Here is a 15,199-nt window from a genome sequence, read left to right as displayed (position 1 = left end):
TAAAACTTTAAAAACTATAAATGAAATACCAAAACAGTCAATATTTGTAAATGTTAATTCATAAATAAATAGATTTACATTGTCTAAAGAATTTTAATTATTCAGTCTTTTTTTGCTGCGAGCGTGGTGTCTTCCATAGAGATATAAATTTGGAGAACCTCCTAGTGAACATGGACACATTGGATGTCAAGTTGATTGACTTTGGGTGTGGCACACTCATGAAGGACTCTGCCTACATGGCCTTCAATGGTATGTTTTATTATTAGCTCACTGAAACAGATCCTGCTGTACATGCTGTAGAAATGCATTAAATATCAAAATCTCTTACATCTTTTTAGGCATAGAAATCTTCTGTCCTCTTACAAATAAATTGTATTTATGAATATATTTGGAAATGCGTAAGTGAAGGCCTACAGCCTCTGTGGAAACAAGCAAGCTGTATTTCACCGGAATACACCTATAGAAGCATAAATATTAGTATACAAATAAAACATAAACATTATATTAGAATGGAGTCTAACCCTTGTAAAAAATAATAATAATAATGTGACCGTAATTTCCAAACATTTGTGTCTGTTACAGCATGTTGTGTCTGTTACAGCATGTTGCTTTTTAGCATTAGGCTATATTTACAGCTGTTTGACCAGCAGGGGGCTCTGGAGGGCTTCGAAACGAAGATGTATCGTCTTCAATCAGTACTAAATGCGTCACTCTGTCTACATTAGTTAGAGTTAAAGACAACTGTTTGTGTGATAAGGTGACACACAACCGAGCATAGTCGCTCCCAAATCCTTTTCAGACTCGGTTTACCAGCGAAAAGTTGCTAGGAATGAAATATAACGGACTCGGATGGGAGACAGGTTGACGGTATGTTACCTATGCGGGTAAAATGTGCAGAAGTGAAGAAGTAACGTTAGCAACGAATCCGTTAACAGAAAACCTAGCTAACTAACATATTTCGCAGTTGGTTAAGCCGGTGATCGTCACCGATCGTCACCGGTTTGTCGCTTTTAGTGTTTTATGTCTTGAAATAGTGTCGTTAGTGACTGTTTTTCATTAAATAAGAGCGCTAATTTCAATTCATTCCTTAACAAGTTATTGATAGCTTAAAAGTAATTTAATAAAACATCCTTAATTGCATAATTTAATCATAAGTCACAGTATTTTAACGCATAAAACGTTACTCAAAAAGTGTAAAAACGACGTTATTACTGTGTTATTACTATTTAACGTGATGACGTTAAGCAGGATGGCGCTGCTTTCAAGTCGCAGTCTCCTCTGGAGGCGTGGGTTCGAATCCCACTTCTGACAACAACCTGTTTTTTCTTCAGCACGACGAGCACGTGTTGTTGTTTTTGAAAGCTACTGTTTTCCGTCTGTTTTATGAAATAACTGACCGGAAGTTCTTCATCTTGGGTGTTTGGGTACGATGTGACATTGTAAACTCTAACTAAAACTATGTTAACAAGTATTGTACTCGTTATTTTACTGTTTACACGCGGCTTATACTGTTTTTAATTGTACAAATAATACGTTCATGATTGATATACAAAAAAAGAAAGAAAAGTCAGCTCACTCCTTTCAGTCGCTAGGGGGCGGCGTAATTCATCCCGACTGCTTCTCACATCAGTTTATCAGCGCGAAGTCACGAAGAAATGAAACATGGCGGACTCGGGTGGGAGACAAGCTGACAACATCAACCATGCTACAGGTAAAATATACAGACGGAAGCTTTTTTAAACGTGTGCTTTTACTGAATTAAACACGTATGTAAGCAGTCGTTTATTGTCGTTAACGGAGAGCTCGTGTTGCCGCTGATCGTCTCTCTGCCATGACACAGCTGACTTGACATATGTGTAGTGGAAATTACATCATGCTGTTTTTGTCATTTGGAACACATTGGAATCAAACTACATAGGCACGGTTGCGATGTGCCCTGTTTACATGTGTAACTGGATGTGTTTGCAGGACGCACTGAATCTCTGTGCAACCTTCTTTAGTTTGGTAAAGATCGAGTGAGGCAGCATGATGAAATAGCACTGCAAAGTCAGTGTCAAGAGGATTTTTTTGTCATCATGGACATTATTAATTCAAACGTATACCGATTTCACAGTAAATTAGTATCTTCTATCACTAGCGTTTATGCAAATAAAGAGCAATTTTACTTTTGGATGCGTTTTAATGCGTTTATCTCTGGCACAGATGAAGATGGAAAGTTGCAAGAAATTGCGCGGGTGAAGGTAGGCCAAGTCTTTATTTTATTTCTATATATTTTAACAATATTCATAGTTTAATATTTCATTTTATAAAATGTTTTTTTGTGTGTTTGTTTTTCAATTTACAAAATATCACAAACACAATGGCTGTGTCTCAAAACCTAGTGAGCTGCCTACCTGGACAGCATTTTGGGCATCATAGCCACATTCTCAGCAGACATGGAAGGTGTCTAGTTGCCCAAAATGCAGGCTAGGTTTTAAGAGACAGTCTGTTTATTTACAGTGACACCGGACTATTTAAAATAATTCAATCTGTGATTCCCCTCTTTTTATCTATAGAATGAGGGTAAGGATTTGACCAAAGAAGAAAAGCAGCGTCTTAGGAAAGAGAAGAAGCAGCATAAAAAGAATAAAAAAGATGACAAGGGTCCTGCAAAGAAGGAAAAGGAGAAAGAGAAAACATCAGTACCGGCTCCGTCAAAACCTGCCACACAGAGCCCAGCACATAAAGGTACTTCAGCCTGCTTTGCTGCTGTTTCAAAATAATTTTCCTGCATCTAAAGCTGATTAAGGCTAATTTAATTTTGATTCAAAATTTAAATAGGGATAAGTGGGTGAAATTATTTTTGAGGCTGTAATTTATTTTCTTACCTAGACTGGATTAATATTATTAATAGTTTAAGAGTTGTCTATTGTCTTTCTTAGGATAGAAATATGTGAACAACAACAAATGTATTTTTTTTTTTTTTTTACTACTGTATATAATAACCTGTATGATTACTGTTTAATAAGCTTTTAGGGTGTGTTTGCACTTATAGTTTGGTTCTGTTGGTCTAGACTAGACCAAAAAATAAAAAGTCATATATTTAGTTCTGGTTCACTTAGAATTCACTGAGCTTAAATATACAAAACAAAAGACATAAGGATACAGTCACAACCTGATCGGACAGCTTTTATGAGGTATGTTTTGAGAGCTTACAAACATCCAAATCAATCTTGTTTGCTGGGCTAAATGCATGTGTTGTATATGTGTACATATGGTGGTATTTTTTTTTAGGGGTGCTCCGATCAGGATTTTTTGACATTTTTCAAAAAGATACATTTATCTCACCTAAATGTTTGATCATCCAGTGCATATTTGTTTTTAAAATCGTGCAATTGTTGCAGAAAAGCGTACACACGGCACAAGCCTGATTTCACACAGGAGTCCACTACTGATCCATCGGTTTACCACAAACACAACATTTATCCATTATTTTGAAAATGCCTTTTCATTGTGATTCTTTTTTCTTTTTTTTACAGTAATATAATCTTTATCGACGTGTTTAAACGCAATAAATATAAGCAACACATTATTCAATGCTCATTACTTTTGCATTTACTTCTAGATTAATATTATGTTGCTCAAGCAAGTAGCAAAACATTTAAACTACTTTTCATATATCATCACAAACATTCTAAATTAACTTATGACTGACAGAAACAGTCAGCTCTACTGAATTTTCTTTATTACAAACAACCCTGCAGTTCATAAAGAACTTTGCTTTCCATACCTCCATGAGTGCCATATATTTATTGCCTTGTTTATCTAAAAGTGCTCTTTTCCTTTAAACCTAGCCAAAAAGTCATTGATATGTGTTGACTGTGAAACACAGCAGACTTTAAGCATTTGTAGTGTAACTAATACATTTTCATGTCAATCCATGTTCATATTTCCCAGTGCGGAAACGATCGCTACTCTGCTGCAGACGCACCGTGCGCTCCTGGAACTCCCTACCGGACCGCAACCACGTGCAGTGTTAACGCTCTGATCCGTTAACATGAGTGCGGAAAAAATATGCACCGTATACGCACTGCATACGGAGTATGTGTGGACCTGGCCTTATGTGTGTGCGCTTTGAGCGCGCGAGTGCTGAAAGGCTAAACACCCGCAAGATTTAACTAGAAAAGCAATTTATAAACTTTAGTAACGATGCAACACTGTGCAGGTGACAATTCCTGTGTCAACTATGCAGCGTGCAGCTTGATTATAGTGCAGACGCGATGTGATTTGAAGCCATTTGCACATTTTGAGAGGGAAAGAGAGCCACGCGCAGTGATTCACACAGGCTGTTTATGAAATTATGTCTCACAGAAAGTTTCAAATTACTTTCTAAGTTATTTAATGAATAAATATGAATTGTACCTCACCTTCAGCATTATTTTACCCGCACCGGACAGAGATGTCGTGCCAAACCTATCATCAGCTTGAGATCGGCCTTTTTAGAGACCGATAATGTTCGCTACCCGATCAATTTGAGCACCTAGTATTTTTACCAGCTGACAGCTTACAAAGTGGTTATAAAATGTGAAATTGGGTCAAAACAGTAGCTGGAATTCCTCCATGATACACACAAATGAAGCTCTGACCCCCCATGACGGTCCATTCTTCGTACGTCGCTAACTCGGTTAGCTGGATTTGATTGTTGACGATTTCGCTTCGCTTGCTGCCTCGCTACCTTATGAGGCAATGGCTTTGCAGGGAGCGATTTTACACGAAGGCACCTCACGAAACTGATTTCGGACAGGCTTCTGAGGCAGCGTAACGGTTTAATGATCTACAACAACATAGAACAAGCTTTGGTCATAACTAAACAAATATTTAATTACAATAATACAAATTTCTCGCTAGAAATAACATCAAAAGTGCAAAAGTTAATCAGAAATGTACATTTACACACAAACTAACCACCAAATGCAATTTTCAGACGCCATCTTTATTTTTTAGCTCTCAACCTTCACAGAATGGAACGCACAGGATTGTGGGATATCAAAGGCATCGAAGGATACATCTATGCTGCTTTCAAAAATCGATCAGATGAAGGTATCTCATGAGATAGGATGTGAAGCTTTGGATTCGGACGTGCCTTGATGCCTTCCTACCTTGGAATGCTGCCACCGAAGGCAACATTTTTCAGTTTTCGAATGCAGACCAGATCTTGGATTGGTTGGTTCTTCAAAGCTCATCCCATAGTTGCTGTCATAGCAACGGGTCCGTAAGCTTAAACCTGTTCGGGAGCAGGCTTATTTCATATAAACAGGATTAGATCGCATCTTTTTAAGCAGAATTGATACTTAAAAGCTGTCCCAGCTACTGCTACTTTATTACAAGAGTACCCTACTGATCCAGGGACAGTCATTTAAAATAATAATTGAAAATTAATAGGCCTGTAATAATGTTGTGTAGTCTATAATACTATAGACACAGACAGTTTTACTAATTGAAATATTTATTCATGATACAATAATTACTTTATAATTGTATTGGAGTCTTACACATATGCTATACAGTTAATCTGAGCCATCACCATTCATTTGAGTGGTGACAGCTGTTATGGGAGTGGCTTGATGGAGCGCAGGAGATGCAGATAACTTGATCTGCTGTCACGTAACAAATCTGCTTCAAAGATAAACTGAAATGAATTGCTAAATACATTGAAATAAAATTTAAAGCCTGTACAAATACTAGAAATCGTGAATATAAATAATTGGGAATCGTGGAAAAAAAAAAAAAAAAAAACTGCACATTTCATTTATCTATTATACCTCTTATGTAGTTTTGTTCACTTGGCTGTTTCCTTATGAAAGTCCAGAAATTTAAGCTTTTCATCTGGTGTCTTTTTTTTATATGATGTCATTACGTTGCTGTCTTGCCGCCAGCCAATCGCTGCATTGCTGATCATGGTTTTGAGTATCGATACATCTGTCCTTTTCGGGAAACACGAGAACGCAAAGTAATCTTAGACAACTTAGTCCAGATATTTTAATTAAATCCGCAAATTCGTTTGAAGAAGCAAATTAGCCAGAGATCAGTTATCACGATTAGAAGATCTGGCATCTTTCAAATCATCTCAGATGTATTAAGCGAGGTACGAATAACTGGCCCCAGGTATGCTTGAGCAAACAATTGTTTCAGTCGAACTACACCGGAGTTTGTTTGAAAACTGATGGTTTGCTTGTTTGGTGTGCACCAAAGTTCGCTTACTCAAATGAATCACACTAACAGTGCAAAGTTCATTTAAATCTAATCAAACCTGCCAAGTGTAAACACAACCCTACGTCTAATGTCTGTTTTTTGAGTGCTTTTTAATTGTTCGACCTTTTTATCTCATTAGCAGCTCCTGCACCTGTAAATGTGTCTACATCTGAATCTCCTGCGGCTGCAGAGAAGCCTGCCAAGAGCAAAGCGGAACTGCGAGCAGAGCGTCGGGCACGGCAAGACTCAGATCGAACATCAAAAAAGGGCCAGAAAGAAGGGGGGCAGCAAGCTGCCTCCAGCAAGCCTAAAGCTACCCCTAATGAGCTTCAGCCAGGTAATTCACTGCTTCTAAAAGGTTATTTCAGGGTGGGAAGTTTTGGCATTTACACAGTGGCCCAAATATAATCAGCCGTTCCAGTATATATATTTTTAATTTTTTTGCTGTCATTTTTCACATTTTCAAATATATTTATGCGAGCATTAAGAAGATTTGTGCGTGCACTCATCAGAAGCTCACAAACCCACATCTCAGAACGCGTGCAAATATTAAGCTCTCTCTGAAGTATTGTGTTTGAATGGACAAATTCACACAAAAATTGTCAAACTGTCCGTCTTGGTAAGTATCCTATAGCAGACATAGCCGGCTGAACGTACAGTATCAGTGCACTTGGGGCTGGGCGATATGACCAAAAAAATTATCACGGTAATTTTTTTAATATCAGGCGATATCGATAATTATCACGATAATTGCTTGTAGTTAGATTATTCTTATTTTCTTTATTTTTATTTGACAGTATAGTTTTTCCCTAAACATACCGAACCGTACCGAAACTGTGACTCTAAAACCGTGATACAAACCGAACCGTGAAAAAGTTGAACCGTTCCACCCCTAATATGCATGTGTGTGTGTGTATATATATATATATATATATATATTATATATATAATGTACAGTATATATATATATATATATATATATATATATATATATATATATATATATATATATATATATATATATATATATATATATATATATATATATTTTTTTTTTTTTATAAATACACACACACACACATTTGCCAACACACATATTTACAGATGTTTTATGAGTTGGATAAGCAAATTTCCTTTATTTCTCTGTTAGTAGTGAAAAGGTTACCGGAGCATGTTCAAGTGGACGACCCTGCTGCATTGAAGAAGTTGGCCAAAAAGCTTGAGAGGCAGCAGGTGAGACCAATCCACAAATCCAAAGTCATGATTTGCCTGTTGTCTGATTATTGCCCACTGACAGATGATGGATTCATCCAGGTGTTTTCTGAGATCCATTTTGCAGCGGGTTTTTTTTAACCTAGGTCCTTCCCATGTCTTACAGAAGTCAGGGCAAGGATGCGGTTTAAATATAACTGGAGTCAAGGTCTGGCTCCACACTTTTGTGTGCAGTGTATTGTTGAATTCTCTCTATGTGTAATGTGTTTTTTATTCTTGGTGAAAGTTATTGAATTTTCTTGGCTTTAATGTCTGCTGGAGGTGATTTCATTGTGATTATTTTCATTACATTGTGTTTATGTGATGAGCTAGATGTCATATGTGGGTGAACTTTTGAGTGTGATTTATTTGACTTTTTTTATGTTAATAGGCGTAGCTCTATAACTCTAGTATAAAGCTTTCAAGTCTACTGTGGAGCCCTTCTTCATTTGTGCACATTTGTGTCGTGTATGTCTTCATGCACAGTGTTCTGTTGCAGCCTCAGCTCTTGACCTGAGGAGGGAGGATGTGACCTCCAGAGTTTTTGACCTTGAGCAAACAAAATACTCGCATCAAATGCTGTTCTTTCTGCTCTCTTAGGTTCCTTTGAGGTCAGATTATGGATACAAGGTCAGCCTGTTCTCACATCTACACCAATACAGCCGGAAAACCCCCCCCACCCAGCAAATCAGGTATTGTAAACAATGTATCTTCTACATTAGTTATAATTTTGTCTTGACGAGGTTATATAAGGGGAAATCTGGTAGGGGTGACCCCGAATAGTCAAAGATTCGATGCTTCCATAGGAGGAGCCTGATTCGACTCCCAATCTCACAGTTGAATATTCGCAGAAGTGTTATGAAATGAGGATCATGCCATTTTGGCTATATGGGGGTGCTCAAATGTCTGATTTCACATAGAACTACCGGTGAACAAATACAACCACCCCTAGATTTAAGTTTCACTTTCCATCATCCGTGACCGACAGAGGAGCATCTTGGCAGCAGGGATTTAAATCTTTCACGAGACTCAAACTGACACAGGCAGAGTAAAAGATTGGATTTTTTTTCGATCAGGTAGGGTACAAGTGATTTCAAAACATTTCTGTCGGTTTATATCTATTGTGTATTATTATTTATCTCGTATAAGATTGCGCTGCAGTAGTACTACAATGATTATCTCTTTAGCACGCAACGCGAGCAGAACAAACAATGCAGAATATTAATGGCTATTTTGCAATAACCGTTGCACATTTTCCCTGTGTGTTAACGTCTGTAATTATGACTGTCGAATGTCTGACTTGACTCATGGTAATTTAATGCCCTCCGCCCCCAAACATATGATTCGACTATCGGCAAAATTCGAAAATTCCGATTTGAAAATGAAAATCCTTAGTCGGGGACACCCCTAAAATCTGGTAAGATTTTTGAAATGTTAATGAAAGATGTCTCTTATGCTCATCCAGGCTGCATTTATTTGATCATAAATACAGTAAAAACAATAATATTGTGAAATATTATTATAATTTAAAATAACTGCTTTTGAATATTTTAAAATGTAATTCCTGTGATATCAGCAGTCTTCAGTGTCGCATCATCCTTCATAAATCATTATAATATGCTGATTTAGTGCTGAACAAACACTTTTTCTTACCTATCATCAATATTGAAAACAGCTGATTTTTATGTAAATCGTTACACATTTTTTTCTGGATTCTTTGATGAAGAGAAAATTCGAAAGAATTGCATTTATTTGAAATAGGATTCTTTTGTAGCAATATAAAAGTATTTATGGTGGCTTTTGATCAGTTTAATGCATCAGTTTCTTGAAAAAAAAAAAAAAAAAAAAGAGATCATGAAAAATTTAAATATGGCATAAAACACTTTACTAACATTATATGTAAACCTCAGTGGAGGAAAGAAAAAAAAAAAAAAAAAAAAAAAAAAAAAAAATTAAATGTTTATTTTTCCGGAAGAGACATATTAGTAATTAGGCTTAAATAACCTAGATGACTCAGTTGGTTGACTTGTTTGATATTGTTTATTTTGTAGCATCCCTGCCACAGTTATTCACCCATCCATTGTTCGGTTGGGTCTGCAGTACTCCCAGGGCATTATAGCAGGATCCAATGCTCGATCTGTGGCCCTACTACATGCCTTCAAACAGGTAATACATAATAAAACCTATAAAATAGCTCAACAGTTGTTAATTTTGGATTAATGTTTAAATTTTTTATAGGTTATTCAAGACTATAGCACACCTCCAAATGAAGAGTTGTCAAGGGACCTTGTGAACAAGCTGTCGCCCTATATCAGGTTCACCTTCTTCCTTGTGAAAATTGATATAGCACGAGCTCAGATGCAGATGTGTTTTATTTGATCCCCGATTTTACATGGAAACAGATGTTTAACAAACACTGCAAATTCTCATTACGCCTGCAGTTTTCTCAGCCAGTGTCGACCCCTTTCGGCCAGCATGGGCAATGCCATCAAATACATCAAGAAGGAAATCTCAAATATACCCAGTCAATGCAAAGAAGAAGAGGTAAAAATATTCAGTCACTGGTTTAGAGACATTAATATACAGTATTCTTCCTGTGCATTTCTAAAAGCAGTGTTTTCTCAACAGGCCAAAGGGAAACTGCAGGCATGTATTGATAGTTACATAAATGAGAAGATCATTTTGGCTTCTGAAGCCATTTCTAAGTATGCTATTGAGAAGATAAGTAACGGAGATGTCATTCTTGTTTATGGCTGGTAAGATTATTCATTTAATTGATGTAATTCTGTAATAGTCTGGATTCATTCAGAAGTACCTTTCTTGTGTTTTTCCAGCTCTTCACTTGTCAACAACATTCTGTGCGAAGCTTTTGAAAAGCAGAGGAAGTTCAGAGTCATAGTTGTGGACAGTCGGCCCAGACTGGAGGGCAGAGAGGCGCTGAGGCGTCTGGTGAAGAAAGGCATCCGATGTACTTATGTGCTCATATCTGCCTTGTCCTACATTCTGCCTGAAGTGAGTCATTCTTTTCAGTAAAGCTTTTTGCAAGCACTTTTTATTTTTAGCTCATTGCGAGGTAAGGTGATTTTCTTACCAAAGTGCAAGTACTTTCAAAGGATTGATTATGTGTGTGTGAGACATTAGCAGTAGCTAAAAATTCAGCTTAATTATGGTTTGGTACTTTCTTTCTTTACAACACACAGTAGCAACTGAAGTGGTGCTAATAGAACAAAGATAACTGCTTGGTTTTATCAGTCTCTACCAAATTTAACCACTAAGAACACAGCATGTGCACTTTATACAAATATGCTTTTATTATAGACATTCTTAGATGGCAATTACAGTGTTATTTCAAATGAATATATGGCACTGCAAGGTTCTGAATTTTCAGAGTGTTGTGTTAAAATATAGTATGCACTACTGTTCAAAAGGTTGGGGTCACTTAAGATTTTTTTTTTTTATGTTTTTGAAAAAGCCTCTTATCAAACACATTAAAACAGCAATAATGTGGAGTAATATTACAATTTAAAATGACTGTGTTCTATTTTAATACATTTGAAAATGTCATTTATTCCTGTGATGCAAAGCTGAATTTTCAGAAGTCATTACTCCAATTTTCAGTGTCACTTGATCCTTCATTTTTCTGTTTCAGGATGAATAGTTCAAAAGAACAGTATTTTAAAAAATAGAAATCTATGATAAATGTCTTTACTGTCACTTTTGATCAATTTAATGCATAAATTTCCTACCCAAAAAAAAAACAAACATTTTGAATGGTAGTGTGATCACACTAAAGTTAACTGGCTTTTATGTTGTCATTAAACAACATTGTTATCTGAATGCTGAATCTGAACTCTTATTTCCAGGTATCCAAGGTATTTCTTGGTGCCCATGCACTCCTTGCTAATGGATATGTGATGTCACGAGTGGGAACATCCCAGATTGCCCTGGTAGCGAAAGCCTACAATGTACCAGTGCTGGTCTGCTGTGAGACCTACAAGTTCTGTGAACGAGTGCAGACTGACTCTTTTGTATCCAATGAATTAGGTAACTGTGATGTTTGGCTTATTTTATTTTCAAAGTAACATGTATAGGTATTCACACACACACACAAAAACATTATTTTTTTTTATAGATGACCCGGATGACCTGATTGTGACCAGAAATGGGAAGACCCACCTAGAGGACTGGCAGACTGTTAAATCACTGGGGCTTCTGAACTTGGTGTATGACGTGACACCACCAGACTTTGTGGACCTTGTCATCACTGACTTGGGCATGATCCCCTGTACCTCCGTGCCTGTGGTACTGCGAGTCAAGAACGTAGATCAGTGAAGAGCAGACAAACACGGTTCTGCTTCCCTCTTGCATCTGCACACAAAAGAGTCTGTGCACACGGGCCTCTGGCACCCAATAAACATATCTATAAAATGGAACAAGCTTTTCGAATAAAGCCACAGTTTATGTCCTCACTAGTGGATCAATTTAATTTCAAATTGTATAACTGGTCCAATTCCAGTTTCTAAAAAAATTCCACCTGATGAGATTTTCTTTGGAAAATTCTCAAATTAGTATTTAGAATTGTTGTGGACAAGATCAAGAATGCCAGATAGCTTTGCTCGTGTGTCAGATCCACGAAATTCAAGAAAGTGTCTGTAAAGCCTGTGTGCTTTCAATTTCGGCCCATCAGTGCATAGACATAAACATTTCTGTTGCCGAAGTCCTTTCATAGATGTGAAAAAGGGAAAAAGAACACGATGCAAATGTGTGCAAGATCATGCAAAAGCTGAATGTGTTGCATAAGAGGTTTTGTTTGTATTACCAAAACCTTGGAAATGCTACCGAAAAATAAATGGTTTAGATTAAAAAAAAAAAAAAAAAAACTGCTGTTGGCTGATTCTTTGTGATAAGTCTTTATTTAAGGTTCCAGGCTGCCAAGGTACATGCTTAATTCCCTACCACAATATTACATTATTGACAAAACCCCGCATAATATAATTTACGTATGTCAGTATTCTACTAATAGTGTGTCTGTCTATATATCTCAGATTAAACAGATTGCCTTTTACACTCTTACGCTGCCAAAAAGAGAAAAGCATAGTTACAGAGGTTGAAGGATCATCAGTTAGGATATAACATGTGACGTCTGTAAGCAGCAGGATGTTGCAGTAACAATCTACATTTTTCACAAATAACAACAGTCCTACAACATCCATTTCCCCATCTTTTGTAAAATGAACTGTCTTTTCTGTCAAAAACACTAAGTAAATTTGAGTAAGCATCTTCAGAAATGAAGATCATTTTTGTCTTAAAGCAACACAAAATATTTGTCCTTAATAATCATTGTTAAAATAGATCAGTGCTTCACTTTGACATGTTTAGAGTCTAAACATCTGTCAGAAATGTGTCACAATCAGTGAGGTCAGCCTACGGTCAGTTTAACCTTTACTTGTCAAGGCTGTGAAAATGTGTCAGTATTCACAAAAGCTTTCAAAAAAATGTATGAATAAAAAGATTTAAGGACCTTGAGGGTTAAAAGAAAGTAAAACATTCAACACAAACTGTATGCAAACTTGTTCATTTAAAAAAGTTAATGTCATGCAAATCTGCTTTTGGCAAGTTTAAAAAACAAGAAACTCAAATGTTCTGCAGTTGGTTCATACCGTCCAGTGTATGAAACTCTTTGGCGTCTCCTGCACAATTTTCAGGAAGCTTGATGCATTTTGTGGCTCCACTGTCAGCCCAACAGTCAGTTTTCTTTAAAACTCAAGTGTTCTTGACCTTTCGCCTTTGTGTGAACCAGAGTAAAGCTGAAACCACAACTGTAGATCCGGTTAGTATCCCAAGCACCTTAACTATAGGAAACTCGCCCTGCAATTGTTAAAGAATAATGAACGTGTGCGATAGAGGAGTAATGGCCAACCTGTTTGGCATGATTTGACGGAGGTCTCACCTGTCTCATGCACTTGTATCCATGGAAATTATGCAGACAGCTACACTCAAAGAACCCTGGCCCATATGGGCTGCAGAATGAGTTTTCAGGGCAATCCCATGCTGAAGAGGCAAACCATAATCAAGAAATGCATTGAAATACATTCATTTTGAAGACTGAGATCCCAGTTTAGTAATTACTTACGCATCTGCACAGTCTGATTGCAAATATTTTTCTGTCCTTCGCAGACTTTGGCATTGTTTTTCACTTCAACCTTCTCCCATGATACATTGCCCCCTGGACACTCCAGTTTTGAGGGTAGCAAACTAAGTAAAGATTTGTCAAGTTAACTCAGTGTGTTTAAATTTAAATCAGCTATTTTCAGTCTTTTAGATCTTTTCAATGCCATGGACCCATGGATGAATATCATCATCACAATACCCAATTTACACTGAAATAAATCACATACTGTATACATAAAACATAATTTGAAAAATATTTAGTTTTTATTATAATTACAGTATTACATTCCACTGCACATACTGTTAGATGTATTATTTAAATAGTTTTATTTATTTTAATGTATTCTTTTTATTATTTATTTAAAATTAGTTTATTCATTTTGATTGTATACGTATCTATTACACTGTTTTTTTCTAAGCTTTTTCATGGACCCCCTGATCTCCAGATCCCAGCTGAAAACCCCTGACTTAAATGTTATAAACATGATATAACTTACAGTTGGTTAAGATGGCTGAAACCCTGAAATATGAAATTGCTCAGATTGGAGATCGGGTTGTTGGAGAGGTCTCTGTGAAAACATAGAATGACAACAGTTAGATATTCAATTTAGTTCTAAAAATGACAGATTATCATGATAAAAACCTGCTCTGGTACATACATTATGAATGCTGTGGATGAATTATACAGGTGCTCTACATGACTAATAGAGCAGTTTGCCAAGTCCAACCTAAAACAGTACAGTACAGTTAGATTTATACATACAAAATAAATGTCATAATTAAAAAAAATAAAACTTTGGAATACTAGAAAGTTTTCCTACCCTATAATGTTGTTTACATTGCTGGTATTATTGTTTTCATAACAGCAGCGTCCCGTAATATGCCCTTTTGTTAGGCAGAAATCCCAGACAGGACTGTCTTGTCGTACAGTCCCTTCACACATTTGACATAACTAGCGAAAACAAAGGTAAAAGCTTTAAAAACATTATAAAACAACTTGCATTGTATTACTTTACGACAGTGATGACAAATACCAACAATGTAACTTATCTACTGTAGCATGTAAGTATTATTTGATTACAGTCATTTTGCGAATCGTCTCACCTGTGCGTCAGTATCCTGGCTGTCATATACATTGAATAAAACAATAAAAACAGTACATATATAAATAGTAGATGCTGTAACGCTAGCTGTCATCTTCGCTAAAACAAAGTCACGTGACTCGATGATCACGTGACGTTCAAGTGTTCTTGACAACAATGCGGCGCAAACATTTAGCATTTCTCACAGTGAAATTTCGATAGAGAAGAAACACTGACAAAACACAGATTGCTTTTACACGATTCATGTCATTGAACTGATATAGATCATTGTCGCCATATCATCGCCATTTATATTCAGTCTGGAGATTTAAAATAAGGCACATTCCACGAATTCGGATCACTTTTTTAACATTATAAGCATACATCCCCTGTTGTTTAATTAATTTACTTCATGTTTAATTAACATATCAAACATAAAATTAACTATCAAACATAAAATTAAA

General features: G+C 36.4%; 2 protein-coding genes across 7 annotated transcripts; one reads left to right on the top strand and one right to left on the bottom strand.

Moving 5' to 3' along the window:
- The first annotated feature begins 631 nt into the window (after window positions 1–631).
- On the top strand, window positions 632–12,343 carry LOC306843596 (translation initiation factor eIF2B subunit delta-like). 4 transcript variants are annotated; one of them, XM_079375138.1, is made up of 14 exons: window positions 632–867; window positions 1,586–1,711; window positions 2,203–2,240; window positions 2,556–2,727; window positions 6,371–6,568; window positions 7,382–7,464; window positions 8,083–8,174; window positions 9,534–9,648; window positions 9,721–9,797; window positions 9,924–10,026; window positions 10,111–10,238; window positions 10,317–10,494; window positions 11,346–11,526; window positions 11,615–12,343. In XM_079375138.1, the coding sequence occupies exons 2-14, from the start codon at window positions 1,663–1,665 to the stop codon at window positions 11,812–11,814; spliced, it is 1,614 nt and encodes a 537-aa protein (XP_079231264.1). In that variant the 5' UTR covers window positions 632–867; window positions 1,586–1,662; the 3' UTR covers window positions 11,815–12,343. The 4 variants fall into 4 exon arrangements, with proteins under 4 accessions (XP_079231264.1, XP_079231267.1, XP_079231266.1 ...); XM_079375140.1 differs by having other exon boundaries at window positions 695–867; window positions 1,631–1,711; XM_079375139.1 differs by having other exon boundaries at window positions 710–867; window positions 1,593–1,711.
- LOC306843597 (all-trans retinoic acid-induced differentiation factor-like) lies at window positions 12,337–15,052 on the bottom strand. Of its 3 annotated transcripts, none has more exons than XM_079375142.1 (7): window positions 14,758–15,052; window positions 14,475–14,605; window positions 14,313–14,381; window positions 14,151–14,222; window positions 13,616–13,737; window positions 13,433–13,533; window positions 12,337–13,350 (listed from the first exon to the last, which is right to left on the bottom strand). In XM_079375142.1, exons 1-7 carry the CDS (start codon window positions 14,932–14,934, stop codon window positions 13,246–13,248), a joined length of 777 nt encoding a protein of 258 aa, XP_079231268.1. In that variant the 5' UTR covers window positions 14,935–15,052; the 3' UTR covers window positions 12,337–13,245. The 3 variants fall into 3 exon arrangements, with proteins under 3 accessions (XP_079231268.1, XP_079231270.1, XP_079231269.1); XM_079375144.1 differs by having other exon boundaries at window positions 12,383–13,289; window positions 14,758–14,882; XM_079375143.1 differs by having other exon boundaries at window positions 12,383–13,301; window positions 14,758–14,871.
- Window positions 15,053–15,199: the final 147 nt, after the last annotated feature.

The sequence above is a fragment of the Barbus barbus genome, assembly GCF_936440315.1.
Source record: "Barbus barbus genome assembly, chromosome: 24".
Classification (NCBI taxonomy): domain Eukaryota; kingdom Metazoa; phylum Chordata; class Actinopteri; order Cypriniformes; family Cyprinidae; genus Barbus; species Barbus barbus.
Note: the sequence above shows the minus strand (reverse complement) of the source record. Positions and strands in the feature narration are given on the sequence as shown.